Here is a 15,676-nt window from a genome sequence, read left to right on the forward strand (position 1 = left end):
CAGACTCTGACATTGGTCGTACAGGGACCGAATAGCCCGTATCAGGGGGCTCGGTAACCCATACTCCCGAAGCACCCCCCACAGAACTCCCCGAGGGACACGGTCAAACGCCTTCTCCAAGTCCACAAAGCACATGTGGACTGGTTGGGCGAATGTATTTGTAATTTAGCAAAACAAAAAGCGTGCTAACTAACGTTAGCTCTACTTCTGCCTAGAAGAAGGGTTTGATTGCTTGTGGCGCAAACCCGAGTTTCTGCCACCCGGAAGTATGTGTGATGTCATGGTGGAAAGGTCTACAGAACCAGAGAATAAACCCGTATGAAGCCACCCATCCCGCTTTGCAGCAAGGAAAATCGAAGTTTCCCCACACCTGTCTCAGATAAGTCCCTGAGAGATGAGCTGAGTGCGGTGCGTTTGAGACCTTCGCCAACGGAGCAGTTGTCATCAAAACTCGTCCTTCCCAAGGTACCATTCACGATTTCACTCTTCACGCCAGCTCCACCTCCGACCACACCTCCAGTCAGCAAACTGGGCCGCATGACCCCTTTCTGCTTCTCTAACTCCGCTGTAAATATAAGACGAGTAAAGGGAATTGGACATATGATTGATGATTGACTTTTATAGAAATAGTTGTATGGCCGCCTGCCCACCCAGTCAGTGTGAAACACATTCAAATCATTTTGTTAGTGGTCATTCCTCCTCTCTCTGGAAGTCTCCAATTATCACACAACAATTCAATAAATGTGTTACTGGTCGCTATTTTAAAAAAAAAAAGGAAAAAAAAGGCTAAACTGGCGAGCAACACCTTGTTGCAACACTGTAGCGCTACCATTGGTTGTCATGGTAATACAAGCTGTACTTGGCATTTGCATGACGACCCCCCCCTCGCCCCCACCCCACCCCGAAAATTGAGTCATTTCAAACAAGGTGTGATTCTTTATCCTTTGTATGTTTAAAACGGAAGAATGTCAGTGAGGTAACTTTGTGTGTGTAATTCACAAGAGTAACCAGTAGATGGAGCACTTACATTCCACTCTGTATTTCTCCATCTCTTGCACTTCAGCAACACTCTCCCTGAGGTCACTCACAAAGCGGGTGCGATCTTGCTGACTTGGGGCCATGAAGATGATGAGAACTTTTCTTTCCCCACCCAGGACTGCGGAGGTCAGCCGGATACCGTGAGGATAATCTAAACGCAGAATGACAATTAGAAACAAAGTCATTGAATGACAATGAATTATGGTGGAAATGTGTCAAAGGAATAAAGTGTTTCTTACATGAGTTCTGGAACATGTGCACTTGCATCTCAACCAGAGGGAACGACTGTCTAAAACTGTACGTCACTGACGTTTTCTTCTTCTGAAAGATTTTGGTAACCTAATGCAGAGAATGAAGACAATTTTTTTGAGAAAATAAGATAAGTCTAAATCAACCGCGAGTCTGAACAGTGAAGCATTTCTTTGATTTCCTCTGTTTTTTATGAGTCGTCGTTGCGCTAATTTTGTTCTTTGACTTGCTAGTGCAAATTTGAGATAGGAGCGGCAGGTGGCAGTAAACTCAACTCACGTCGCCAAGGTTGTTATAGTTTACGGAAACAAATGAAAATAAAAAATAACAATTATAAAAATGAAAAGTAACTACATCAAACATACAAAACTACGTATAATTATAGTGAAAATGTCATTTGTTTTTGTCTTTGTCAATTAATACATACGATTTTGGAGTTTAGATGTAAGGCACTTATTTTGATTTTGTTGTACGTCCCTACACATTGGTCCTGCTAACTTAACGCTAATGCTAAATAGCATCGAATGAAAATAAAAAATAACAATTATGAAAATGAAAAGTAACTACATCAAACATACAAAACTACGTGTAATTATAGTGAAGATGTCATTTGTTTTTGTCTTTGTCAATTAATACATAAGCTTTTGGAGTTTAGATGTACGGTACTTATTTTGATTTTGTTGTACGTCCCTACACATTGGTCCCGCTAGCTTAATGCTAATGCTAAATAGCATCGAATGAAAATAAAAAATAACAATTATAAAAATGAAAAGTAACTACATCAAACATACAAAACTACGTATAATTATAGAGAAAATGTCATTTGTTTTTGTCTTTGTCAATTAATACATACGATTTTTTGGAGTTTAGATGTACGGTACTTATTTTGATTTTGTTGTATGTCCCTACACATTGGTCCTGCTAACTTAATGCTAATGCTAAATAGCATCGAATGAAAATAAAAAATAACAATTATAAAAATGAAAAGTAACTACATCAAACATACAAAACTACGTGTAATTATAGTGAAGATGTCATTTGTTTTTGTCTTTGTCAATTAATACATAAGCTTTTGGAGTTTAGATGTACGGCACTTATTTTGATTTTGTTGTACGTCCCTACACATTGGTCCCGCTAACTTAACGCTAATGCTAAATAGCATCGAATGAAAATAAAAAATAACAATTATGAAAATGAAAAGTAACTACATCAAACATACAAAACTACGTGTAATTATAGTGAAGATGTCATTTGTTTTTGTCTTTGTCAATTAATACATAAGCTTTTGGAGTTTAGATGTACGGCACTTATTTTGATTTTGTTGTACGTCCCTACACATTGGTCCTGCTAACTTAATGCTAATGCTAAATAGCATCGAATGAAAATAAAAAATAACATTTATGAAAATAAAAAGTAACTACATCAAACATACAAAACTACGTATAATTATAGTGAAAATGTCATTTGTTTTTGTCTTTGTCAATTAATACATACAATTTTGGAGTTTAGGTGTACGGTACTTATTTTGATTTTGTTGTATGTCCCTACACGTTGGTCCCGCTAGCTTAATGCTAATGCTAAATAGCATCGATATTGCAGTAGGCAGTAACAACATTTAGACAGACAGTAGAACAGTGCTCACAATCATTGAGTCTTCATCCTTCCTGTAGAACGACCACCAATTGTGCCATACTAATTATCCCAAGAGAGCAGTTATGAATTCTCCGCAATGAAGCAACGACTGTCTAGAACAAAATTGGGAGTCATAATAACGCCTCAATGTATATCTGACTTATACTGCCCCCGTGTGGCCAAGACGAGTACGACAAAAATTTGATTTAATTATGCCATTACTCTGTTTTTCATATAAAGTCAAATGCTTTTATAAAGAAAACTATTTGAGCGTTCTATTTTTCCTCATTAAAATACACATTACAACGTTTGCTGTTTTGTGGAAAAGACTGTAAGCATTTCCAGGGAAAAGATTTAGAACAAATTAAATTTGCATTTCAAAGAACTACTGGATAACATTTTCCATGCATGTGTGAGCCCAAGAGGATAAACGGTAAAGAACACGGACGGAGCACCAAAAATGTCGCCTTACCACCAAAAGGTCGTTGAATAGAAAGACCTCGCGCTGATGTAATCCCGTTCTCTGAGGTCTGTTGGTGTCGGGCACCTCGTACAGCTGGCAGCAACACACCAGCCTACGATGTGGAAGGGATAGCACCTAACAAGATAAATACAACAATTATATACCGGTATATACAGTACATACAATGTTATTAGTTACAAAACGGAGCAAAGTTCTTGCCCTGGAAATGATCATGAATTGAAAAGTTGCTCTTACAGGCTTCTTGCCCACAAGGACTCTTTCCACTGCCTGCACTTGAGACACGTGGTCGTCATTGGTTCGCAGCTCCCATTTCTGTATCCGCTGGTAGATCCCAACCAGAAGGTCCCTGGGAATATCCTGACCATTATCGACGCCTTGGGTGAATCAAAAGGAGGGATCGCTTTATTAAACAGATCAGATTATCGTACACAATTTAAGAATGCTACAAAATCAATCCAAATGACACACAAATGGGCTACTCTGCAAGTGATAAGTGTGGTGTGCGGGCTCCCTCTAGTGGTATGTGAATGAATCACTGAATTAAATATAAATAAATGTACAATATTTAAACAACCAAACATAATAAAATGAAGCTTGTAGCAATGCAGACACCGTGTTTATTATTATTATTTTCAAACGTATATTTTATATTTTACATGTGCCATACTTCTTTTTTTTTTCTTACTTCTTATGTATGATATCCTTTTTAAGTACAGTTCAGTTGTATTTACAATACAATACATTTGCACTATATCCTTAAAAATGGTATGGTTTAAAAAAAAAAGATTGAAGTACAATTTAAATTAACTTTAATGAGTAATATATATTATCAAATTTAATTTAAGCATCTAACTATGCATACAGCCCATTTAGATCTTTTTAAATAATCCCGTTTGTTTTATTAGATAATACATTTTTTACTCTTCATCTACAGCAAAAATTTACTCTAAATGTATAATTAAAAATTCTAGGTTTTCATAATCTTAATAAAAGTGGAGATTTTTTTTTTAAACTAATACAAATAGTTAAAATGAATTTTTGACGTCTATAGCCGTCAATGGCAGTGAATGAGTTAACAGTCTGTTTCATGTCTTTTTTTTTTAAGGCTTAATGTGCCATTAATATAACATTCTTCCATGCTTAATAGGGAATCCTAACCCTAAGACGTTTTGTTGAATATTCCCATAAAAATAGGATGTTTAAAAATCTATTCGGCTGCATATTGAATCGATTTGAGAATTGCGATATCCATATTTATACTAACTGAAATGCATTAGAACATTTAGACGACGTCCAGTGGTCATCTACAAACATGCTTTAAAAAAAACAAAAATCAATGAAAAGATGACACGTGACAGACAATTCCATGATTAGAGTCGTGGAAAGGCAACATTGTGTTATTTTGATGATCAAGCAGCACCTCGTAAATTCTTGATGAAATCCTCCAGTTTCATCTTCCTCTCGGCTTTGACGTTCGGGCTGTACATGTCCGTGTTGAGAAGGATTATAGCGAAGGCCAAGATGAAGATGGTGTCGGGGTTCTGGAACTGCCGAACCAGAACCGGATTACATACGCAGTATCTCTGGCTGCAGGGGAGACATCAAACACAGTCAGCGTCGTGTGGCGGCTCTGAAGTTGTGCTAACTTATACTACGGCTAAGCTAGCAGTTTCTGACAAACCTAAAGGCCTCAATGAGCCGCTCCACTTTTTGTGCTTCCCCTTGAACCTTAATTTGAGCCTGGAACTTCCTCAGCGCGTCATCCAGGTCCATTCCGGAGAAGTCCATCTCATCGACCACACAGCTGAAATGAACACAACAGAAATATTTCAATTTCAGAGGAAACAACAACAACAAAAAGTTGGGATTTCCTTCCTATACTCACTCTAAAACATCTTTGTTGAACTGCTTCTGACGGTTTCCCAGGAACTCTCCAATCATCTGCCTGCTCAGGCCTTTCCTCTCCAGGATGAATCGAGCGATCCCAACTGGAGTGTCTGACACGAAGCCTCTCTCAATCAGGTACTGGATTCCTTTTTCCGGTTTCCTGTCATTGAAAGAAACGTAAGTCTACTAAATATGCACTGACTGATTTCGCAAGACTTAAAAAGTTAATATCGCGCTCTGTGACAATAGAAGCACCAAAAGCTCTTTTTTCAACTTTTTTCTGTTCTTTGTAATCAGTAGAGATCATGCACAAATCTCTGGTTTTGGAACAAAAAGAAAAAAGTGATTTTGATGCTGATATTTTTTTTATAGAATAACGAAAACAAGCCTGAGAAAGGTCTTTGAACGGCAAAATAATTATATTTTTAGAGCAGAAATTCATCCCTAAATCTTTTATGCAGAATGAATGAACTAAGGTGAACCCGCACCAGAGAGCTAAGGTCATTTCGTTCCGTTGTGTAACTACGGTAATTTCTGGACTATAAGCCGCTACTTTGCTCACTTCGACCCTGCGGCTAATACAAAGGTGCGGCTTATCCATCAGGTCACAAGGGGGCGCACTATAAAGGAACGGAGAGCAAAACAAACCATGTGAGCCCAAATACAGTGGGAACGACAGAACAATTTGCACCCTAATTATGGACAAGAAAGTAGTGCCGGAACCCGGTGCGGTAACATTAAAACACCTGCGGCTTACAGTCAGGTGTGCAACAAACTTGAGTAGTCACCAAATTTAGCTAGCGTGGTGCGCTTTATAGTCCAGAAATGTATGAGCAAAATAAGTTTACTCAGTGAGCTTCCCCTTGAGGGAATATCACCTCATTGTTGTAATTGTCCAAATGCTTTCAAGAATAATGCAGGTTTCCTATAAATATTTTTGAGCATGCATAAAAAGCTTTGTGTTTCGTTAAAAGATCATACAGACGCTCCCCTACTTACGAACATTCGAGTTACGAACAACAGTACATACGAACATTTCTGCGCGTACAGTATGTCGAAAAATGTTTGGAAAGAAATGCTGTAAGTTAGATTTTGTATGGCGCGTAGTGCTTCTTTCCGCCGCTAATACCGACGATTGGCGCTGTGAGAGCTCATTGGAGGCTGAGCAACGTGACGAGGAGGAGGAGGAAGAAATCGCCGGTCCCCATGAAGCAGGAAATAACTTTTGAAGCCGATTCCATTGACGACGAAGAATCTCTCATGATATAAAATCCTCCTCTTCCTCCTCCTCCATCATCTCCTTAAGCATCGAGTACATCTTCCAAAAGTAAGTTAAACTTCATTTTATTTATCTTATTACGTACATGTACATACTGTGTGTGTCTCTCGCTCTCTCTCTCTAACATACGTAGTACAGTACTGTACGTATTCTCTCCATTTTATTAAAAGTTTTTTTCAGTACAAACCAATGCAGGTTACTTGTACAAGCCTTAAACATACTTATATAAACCTTCAATATACTTATATAGGCTTTAAACATAAATTATAATACAAAATATAGCACTGAAGCAACTTACGAACAAATTCACCTTACGAACGATCGTCCGGAACGTAACTCGTTCGTAAGGTGGGGAGCGTCTGTATTGATCAAACCTCTAACCATCTGTCTGTGTTTTATTGGCTTGTCGGTTTATCCACGACAATTTAGCCATTTAAGTTGTTTACAGACCTGGACATCAAAGACAAGATGGCCGCCTGAAAATTTTTATTTGACGTATATACTCGTCACTGGCAATTAACATTTGGATTCCAGTTGATTCTTACTTGTTGAAGAGGTTGAGACCGATGCGGTACTGGCGTCTCTGGACTACATCGCTGTTGAAGGGCGGAGAGTCCCAGCTGTTACGGCTTTCTCGTTGATAGGTCTGCTTGCCCAGCGGAGGCAGAGGTTCCCGGAGGCTGTCCTGAGACGAGGAACCCGAGCTGCAGTTGACCGTCTCGTTGGAGTTGGTGGTTGAGTTCAGAGAGTCGTTGTCTCCGTCCGAGCAACACGGTTGCTCCAACCCTCCGGAGGGCGGCGCCGTGGAGGAGGAGGAGGACAGAGGGGTGGTGGGGGGCTGTTGGGGCGACGAAGATGACGAGGGCGTGTCAGGGTACTGATGGTGGTGGATGGGGTGGTGGTGGTGATGGTGGTGGTGGTGGTGCGAGGCCACCTGGTGGGGGATGTGCGTGGGGATGACTCTGCCCGGCGCTCGGATCTGACCCTGGGCGGCCGTTGCGGATGGCGAGCGGGCGCCTGCGTTGGGGGCGTGTTTGAGGGTTCCCTGAGGAGTGCCCGCCCCCACCCCAGGCTCCTGCTCGTACACCAGCTGCCTAGTTAGAGAGCCCCGGTCTGAACGGTCGCTCATGTCCACCGAGCTGTCGCTGGGCGGCTCGATGGTGAGGAGCGGCAGGTGTGCGCCCCTCAGACGGTAGTCCCGACACTCTGTGCACGGCGTACTGCGCCGGCTGTTACTGCTGCCCCCTCCCTCTGTGTCCCTGCTGTCCTCCCGCACCCCGACACCCCCGCCGGGGCCCCAGTATTCTGTGTCGGTGCTGCTGGGTGCCCGGTCGGGGGAGAGCGGGGAGGACGGCATGCCGTCATCCATGTAAAGCGTGACGTCGCTGTAGGAGGTGGCCGTGCTGTCTCCGTGCATGCTGAGTCCTCCTCCGACTCCTCGGGCTCGTTCGCCCAGACCGCGTCGGGACGAGGGGTTGCTGCTGCTGCTCCACATGCACTCCCCAAAGTCTTCACTGAGACCGCCACCCTCCCGGCTGCCTTCGTGTGAGTCATTGCGGCTCGTGCGGCAGGTCAGAGCATCGTCTATGGAGTCAGCTAAGGACTTAACCTGGACAGAAGACAAAGAAAAGGAGCGGTTAGTAAGGTCATCCTTCTTGGACATTGTCATCAAACAGAACCACTCAAGTCCAATTGTGGTCCTCTAATTGCCTCGGGATGTAACGATAGCCAAATGTCACAATACGATATTATCACGAAATGAACCTCACGATACGATAATTATCACGATATTGTGGTGGTGTTGGCAATATAAAAAAGAAAGCTCATAAAACTATATATATCAACCTCTGAGTTTTCTGCTATATCCATGCCACTATGCCAGTATGGTTGTCGCCCTCCGCCATCTTGAATTTTTTTTTTGTAAACAATGCAGTATCCCTTACCAAAAATAACTATATTTAAGTATACTTGAAGTATACTCAAAATTAGCAGAATATAGTTACAGTTTACTTTTCTTGTACTTATTGAAAGTATACTCCACCAAGTAAATGTGAAGTGTACTTGTAAGTATATTTAACTCATTCACTGCCATTGACGGCTATAGACGTCAAAAATTTGTCATTTGAAATATTCATATTAGTTTAACATTTTTTCCAATTTTGTTAACAAGAGTATGAAAACCTAGAAAAAAAAAAATTGTACATTTAGAACAGATATAAAATTTGTGATTAATCGTGAGTTAACTATTGAAGTCATACGATTAATTACAATTAAAAAAATGTATCGCCTGACGCCCCTAATTTTTAATAATCTTTTCTTAAAAAAAAAAAAGATTATTAAATGATGTCTGTTTTCATACTCTTGCTAACAAAAGTGGAAACAAATGTTAAACTAATAGAAATAGTTAAAATGAATTTTTGACGTTTATAGGCGTCAATGGCAGTGAATGTCTTTAAAAAAAACATTATTAAAAATTAAAAAAAATAATGTTTTTAAAGACAAGGTTATTAAAAATTAGGGGCATCAGGTGATTAAAATTTGTAATCGTAATTAATCGCATGACTTCACTAGTTAACTCCCGATTAATCACAAATTTTATATCTGTTCTAAATGTACCAAAAAAAAAATTGGTTTTCATACTCTCGTTAACAAAAATGGAAAAAAAAAAGTTTAACTAATAAAAATAGTTAAAATGAATTTTTGACGTCTATAGCTGTCAATGGCAGTGAATGAGTTAAAAAACAGCTTAGTGTCATTATTTAAATTTCCACGCGATGAGGTTATCCTGCGGTGGAGCCCGCCACCTCTGTCTGAGGATCCCCGGAAATCTGTTAGCCTGCGAGCTAGCAGTGGCTAGCGCCTCTTGCCCTGCGACAACTCGTTGGGATATATCCCACCACAATAGCTCCACAATTAAATATTATATCGTTGTCAGTCTTTCAGAAATGATCTGCGCAAATGTATTTACAAATAAATCTTTGACTTTCCCTTTAGAGCAGTGGTGTCCAAACTCGGTCCTCGGGGGCCGGTAGTCCCGCAGGTTTTGGATATTTCTCTCCTCCAACACAGCTGAAGCTCATCAGCAAGCTCTACTAAGCCTGATAACAATCCTGTTGATTGAAACAGGTGCGTTGGAGCAGGGAAACCTCCAAAACCTGCAGGACTACCGGCCCCCGAGGACCGAGTTTGGACACCACTGCTTTAGAGGGTTATTAAAAAATTCACCAGTGAGTACAGCACTCAGATCCAATTACTTATTCTCATGGGCAATTTGCCGCCTTGCCACTTTGTAGACTAATAAAGTTGCCAAAGCAAAATGCTTTTACAGATCATCTTGCCAAAAATGTTTCCTTTGGATTTCTTTGACTAATGTGACTTTCTTGACTTCCCTCATGACACAAATGTGAACAAATGAAAAAGAAGCAGATGACTTTGAGGTCCAAAGGGTTAGAAACCTGTTTGCAGAAGGAGTCCTCCAAGTGGGTGTAGTCTCCCGGGCGATCGGCGTCGGGGGAATGAGGAGGGCCGATGGCTACGCTGTGGGTGAAGTTTGTTTGCGTCTGGGCCTGTTGCTGAGGCTGCCGCTCGTCAAAAGAATACTGAAGCCTCATGTTGGACAGGATGATGCGACGCGTCATGCGACTCTCGGAGGCAGAGCTCCGGAGGCGCTCAAAGTTCTTGTTCATGCGATATTGCCTGAAAGCCGTCTGAATGGTCCTGGCTGCCCTCCGACTCACGAATGAGCCCCCGTACTTTCTCTCCAGCATTTCCACCTGGGGGAGATCGGGAAGAAATGATGACGCAATGACTAGTTGGCGGCCTTGTAATGTAACAGGAATCAAATCCAATTTTCATATATCTGCACTTTATTCTGGTTGTTAACAGCTTTTGTATCATGATTTAATGCTGCACTCCAATTCATTGTGATACTCATTCTGGTGTGTCCACCTTGGCCACTAAGAGACTTTTACTTCTACCAAAAATATTTTTTTTGTTCAAATACTCTTAGTTTTACCCAATTAATCCCCCCCCCCCCTCACACACACACACACACACACACGTACATATTTCAGTTCAATTTTGACATGAGGTGAGTAATGTAATGTCATGTCTGTCAGTATCATCACTTTAAAACCAGAAACATGTCAACTCCTATATCACGTTGTAGTGTCGTATCTTTATTGTTGAATAAAATCATTGTCCCGGGGATTAATCTGCATATTAAGTCATTGATTAGCAAAATTTCTCCTCAAAGAATAAAAGTTATTTCCAGGCCTTGCACTAGTAGCTTACTGGAAATGTTTAACTTGTTCACATGAATCAAGTTAACCCGTGGGCAGTATTTTATTTTGAAATGGCTTGGTCAGAACCAACAAAAAGCCAAAAAATGGTCACAATAACGCCTAGGGGTTAATCAATAATCTGAATAGCTTTGAGTGACAAATATTGACACTTGACAGCTTCATGTAAAAATTTTTTTTTTTAAATAAACAGCTTTGGTGTTTAGTTTATTCAATATTACGTTTTGGCACTACTGTATTATTTTTCTTCCAACACACAATATGGTAGTGACAGTTTTATTGCAAGAATGACATATCAGGTTAAGTGATATTTATTTGATTGATTTAGATTACCAAGTCAACAAAAATGAAATTATAATGTTTCTCACATAGATTTATCTTGGAGCCTTGACATGCGGAAATAAAATGGCTTGATCTAGTGGATAAAATGTAAAATATTTTGGGTAAAAAAAAACGTTTTGATTTATAGTGCTGGCATGACAGTGTTAAGGGCCGTCGGCCATGTTTATGGACACTTTCAGTGCTGTCTTTGCTACCTTCTTATCCTGCAGATCAGTCGAGAGTTCGTAACTGTCAGAGAGAGCCTTGCATCGCTTGTTCTCCTCCTCCTCCTGTTTGCGAAGGGCTAGGCTGGCGGGTTGGTGGCGGGTTCGCAGCGCCCAGGCCAAGCTGGCTGAACTGGAGGCGGCCACGCAAGAGGGGCCCCTCGGGCCGGGGACGGTCACGCTGCTGTTGCTGTCACCGTACCGCTCGGAGCCACGCAGGTAAGGCGTCTGGTTGAAAGTGCCGTCCTTGTGGGTGCCTGTCTCCCCCGGACACTGCGACTCCACTTCCACACTAGAGAAGAAATTGCCTGCACTATTAGAGAGAACAATTTCCAGCATTTGTACAATGGAACTAAAGCTAGAGGTCCTTAGGGAGTTCATACGGAACCAAAATTGGTCAAACACAGGAACATCTTGCATCAAAGCCTTCTGTATGCTCTAGCATCAAAAAACATAAAAAATGTATAAATATCTCTTTGGGACACTTAAAACATTTAGAATAGAATGTATTGATACGTTTTTGGGAGCAAATGAGTTAATGACATTTTCTGTATATTTGTATTGTAGCTCTTGTTGTGTGTTCAAACAAGGACGGTTTAGCAAAAGTTGTAAACCATCAATTGGAGAGACTACCTTTATTTCAATCGAGGAAGCTACACTACTATCTTAAACACACAAAATTAAAAAAATAAAAAGATGTTTCCGCCCGGTCTCGAACCGAGGACCTTTCGCGTGTTAGGCGAACGTGATAACCACTACACTACGGAAACCATGATATTACATGTCACAATATGTTAATTTAAACTATTACACACTGATATTTTGTCAAGGTATTTTAGCTACGAGGGAGCTCCACTAGTCCCACATTAGACAAGCACTACATTATACCTCGAAAATGATCATTAACATAAGCGATTTAGTAATCACGTTTTACAAACACATTGTGTCCAAAAAAAAAAAAGTGTTGAAGTCAGTACAGTAAGAATTAGAAACACAGAAATTAACAAGATTCACGTTCCAAAATCAGCACAATTACCCAAATTGTGTGTTTTTAAGTCCCCCATGAAGCTTGACGGCAAGACTCCCTTTGAGAGACGATCTCAAATCTTAGAGAGGGGAGGAAGGAGCATGAGTCTGATTGCTGAAGTATCCTTTAATAACAACTCAAGTCACTTTTCCTACTCGCAGGGTGATGACGTCATCACACGGTGACTATTCTGACATCTTCAGGTCCAACTTGTCAACTTGACCATCTTTTTCTTTTGCCACTACTAAATATAAATGTGTTTTTTTCAGGGCCAATATCGATTGCTAGTATTCAACGAGGCCAACAACTGATATTTGAAGCCGATATTAATTTTCAGGAAAAAAAAAGGGAGGGGGAGGGGATATTGGTGTCAATTTTTTTTTAAATGCAAATGACAATCTTGACTTTGTTGTAATGTGACATGTCTTAAAACATTCATGCTTATTGAACAAATTTTCAAACTTTTCAAAATGTATTGTTTTATCTTAGACAATATACTTCATTTTAAATTTCTAAAATATGCTCAGGGAGCTCCCACGGTTTTTAGTATGTCTTAAAAAGTTAAATGGAAAGAAACTTAAAGAAGTAAATACCGTAGCTGTGTTTTTTCCAAAATAAAAAAAAACTGACATTTTTAACTTCCATATTTCTTTTTTTAATGTCGAACAATAACAAAAGGTTAAGATTCCCAGGGTCACCAGCGTCTCTTATAAGGTGAACTGAAAATTTAAATAAATGGTTTCCGTCAGATTTTGGAAAAAAAGGCTGATACCGATATTCGTCAAAAGGCCCAATATCGGCACAATAATCGGCCAGGTCTATCCCTAGTTGTAGTTTGCTTATCAAACTACTTTTGCCACTCATAAGGCTTCTTCCTTTAGTAATAATATATCAATTGAAAGGTAAAGTGTGCCGAATATTCTGATTGGAGGCCCAGCAGCTCTAAAATTCTTATCTTAGATTTGGTCAAAAGATAAGGAAGTTGACACTTTTTATATTTAAACATTGGATTTTGTCCTGGCTGGTCCACCAATATTATATTATAAAAGATCTATATGATGTCTTAGGAAAAAAGAGAAAAAAAGAGTGTACAATATATCACATTAAAAGCTAGCGTGCTATACAAATTACATTGAAGCTTTTATTTGCTTAATTTCAACATAATGTTTGTTTAACAAAATGTTTTCCCCATTTCTTCTTTTTCCATTTTTATTTTTTGGTATTTACAATTCCTCCCCCTTTGCGCCTTAAATAGAAAATCTGAGAAGAAGGAGGGGGGTTGCTCGGTTGCCGTTGGACCTTCAGTGGGTGGTGAGGCAGTTGTTCAGATGAAAATGTTGTTGCCGTAGCAACGTATTGACCGTTATCACTACTGAAGTAGCTGTTGAAAGATGCGCTACAGGTTATGAATGACAGTCGAAAGAAGACTTTTACAATACCTCATAGTTATCTCTGCCCACATGAATTTAACAATGAAATTGTGACGCAGTCTTAGTCTTGGTTGCTTTTTTTGTCTCGCGTGCGAAATGGAAATTGGCCATTGGACAGATGGTATTTTTATACGTAAGCGTATTGCGTTCACTTGAAGAAAAAAAAAAACGTTTTTCTGACAAATGTTTTGGGAAAGCTTTGTTTTTTTGAGTATTTTTATTTTTATTTTCTGTTTTACTGAATATTTTTTCCTGTCAAAAAATATTCTGAAAAACTGGCTGAAAAAAATTATTCAGAAAAACAAGGGGAAATTATTTTAAAAAACAGAGCTGGTGTTCTGTTTTTCTGAGTATTTATTTATTTTTTACTTTTGAACTCCAAGTGACTTGTTGCAGACTCACTAATAGCTCCATATGCAATAAGATGGTCATGTTTACTTACTGGCTCTCAATAAAGGAATTAATGTGTATACTGTATTGTGGTTTCTTCGCTAATCTCTGAGGGAAAACCCCTTTTAAAAAAAATTCAGAAAAACTGAAAAATTATTATTTTATAAATCACGGAAAAATTACTGGGAAAAAAAATATTCAGAAAAACAGATATTTTTTTTTACTTCTTTTTTTACAAAAAAAACAGGGGGGGGGGGAAATTTAATAAAACAGAAAAAAAATACTCAAAAAAACAAAGCTCCCCCCAAAAATTTGTCAGAAAAACAGGACTTTTTTTTTCAAGTGAATGCAATAAGCTTCCGTAACGTAAACTTTGGGGATAAACAGGCCTGCTTGTATAAACATGTTTGTGATTTTTGTTTTGGGGGGGGGGGGGGGGGCGGAGAATTCTTCAAGAGTTAAAGATGTAGAAAAACACTTTTGTCGGTATAACTGACATCAGTAACCTTAAGTAAAGGGAGTCAGATGTCTCTGGCCTCATCTTGTGCATCTAATTCAATTTTTAAGACTCCACAGTGCCAGTCAGAGACTAAAGGTGTGTCTGACCTGAGGAAGTATCAATAATTTCTTGTACCCCAGGGAGTATACTCATCGCGGGCGCACTCCCGCAGCATCAAGCTGACTTTTGGGCTTATATACTTCAATTGTGATTATTATTTATAATTCCAAAGTAACTTGAGTACAATTTGTGGCTCCTCTCCTCACCTCCGCGAATAAATGAAATGCCAGAGAGTGGTAAAAGTACATTTATGGAAAGCGTGAAAAGTTGCCTGCATAAAACATGAAGGTGTCCAGCCGTATTGCAGCGAGCATCTGCACTTCATCATTTATGCACGAGACACTCAGTGGTCCTCTTAAGAGTTCCGGCGGGAGATTCTCTCAGGAGGCTCATTCACAGATTTCATCGCATCCAAAGCGTTTAATTGGAGCATGCGGCAGCTTGGACACATGTTGTAAAATAGCGTAACGACAACACGTGCTAATGCACAGCAAGTAGCATGAAGTGTAACTTGTTGCTTTGACTTACAAGATTGCGCTTGCAAAATCAAATGAGAGCTACTCCAAGAACTGAATCACAATTCACAAAGATTAGAATGAAGGTTTGGTAAAAAGTTGTCTAAGATAGCTTAGCAATTAGCATGACTTCCCATCCTTCTTTGTCTGCCACAGAAACGATGATGCGAGACTTCATTTATATAATAATAATTATTACATAGATATTGTTGAGAGTCTTCTGCCCAGATTTAGTTATAACTGTTTTGATTTAGTCATAACTGTTAAGGATTTGGGGGTTTTATGATACTGCTCTTCAAGATAGTATAAGAATGCTGTGAGTCCGCTGAAAAGACACACT

General features: G+C 39.6%; 1 protein-coding gene and 1 non-coding gene across 3 annotated transcripts in view; both read right to left on the bottom strand.

Annotated features, from left to right (window-relative positions):
- Window positions 1–15,676, bottom strand: part of iqsec2b (IQ motif and Sec7 domain ArfGEF 2b) — a 55,743-nt gene that overhangs the window by 8,583 nt on the left and 31,484 nt on the right. The window contains exons 3-13 of one of the 2 annotated variants that reach the window (XM_077569508.1): window positions 11,407–11,707; window positions 10,025–10,342; window positions 7,115–8,178; window positions 5,289–5,450; window positions 5,085–5,207; window positions 4,824–4,990; window positions 3,638–3,777; window positions 3,392–3,517; window positions 1,278–1,377; window positions 1,028–1,189; window positions 371–565 (exon numbers count right to left, since the gene is read on the bottom strand). In XM_077569508.1, coding sequence (XP_077425634.1) covers window positions 371–565; window positions 1,028–1,189; window positions 1,278–1,377; window positions 3,392–3,517; window positions 3,638–3,777; window positions 4,824–4,990; window positions 5,085–5,207; window positions 5,289–5,450; window positions 7,115–8,178; window positions 10,025–10,342; window positions 11,407–11,707 — 2,858 coding nt within the window. Of the gene's footprint in view, window positions 1–370; window positions 566–1,027; window positions 1,190–1,277; window positions 1,378–3,391; window positions 3,518–3,637; window positions 3,778–4,823; window positions 4,991–5,084; window positions 5,208–5,288; window positions 5,451–7,114; window positions 8,179–10,024; window positions 10,343–11,406; window positions 11,724–15,676 lie in introns of both variants that reach the window. The other variant, XM_077569516.1, reaches the window with a different exon arrangement.
- Window positions 12,113–12,185, bottom strand: trnav-aac (transfer RNA valine (anticodon AAC)). The gene has a single exon. It is a non-coding gene; the product is annotated as a tRNA-Val (tRNA).

The sequence above is a fragment of the Vanacampus margaritifer genome, chromosome 1 (assembly GCF_051991255.1).
Source record: "Vanacampus margaritifer isolate UIUO_Vmar chromosome 1, RoL_Vmar_1.0, whole genome shotgun sequence".
Taxonomy (NCBI): domain Eukaryota; kingdom Metazoa; phylum Chordata; class Actinopteri; order Syngnathiformes; family Syngnathidae; genus Vanacampus; species Vanacampus margaritifer.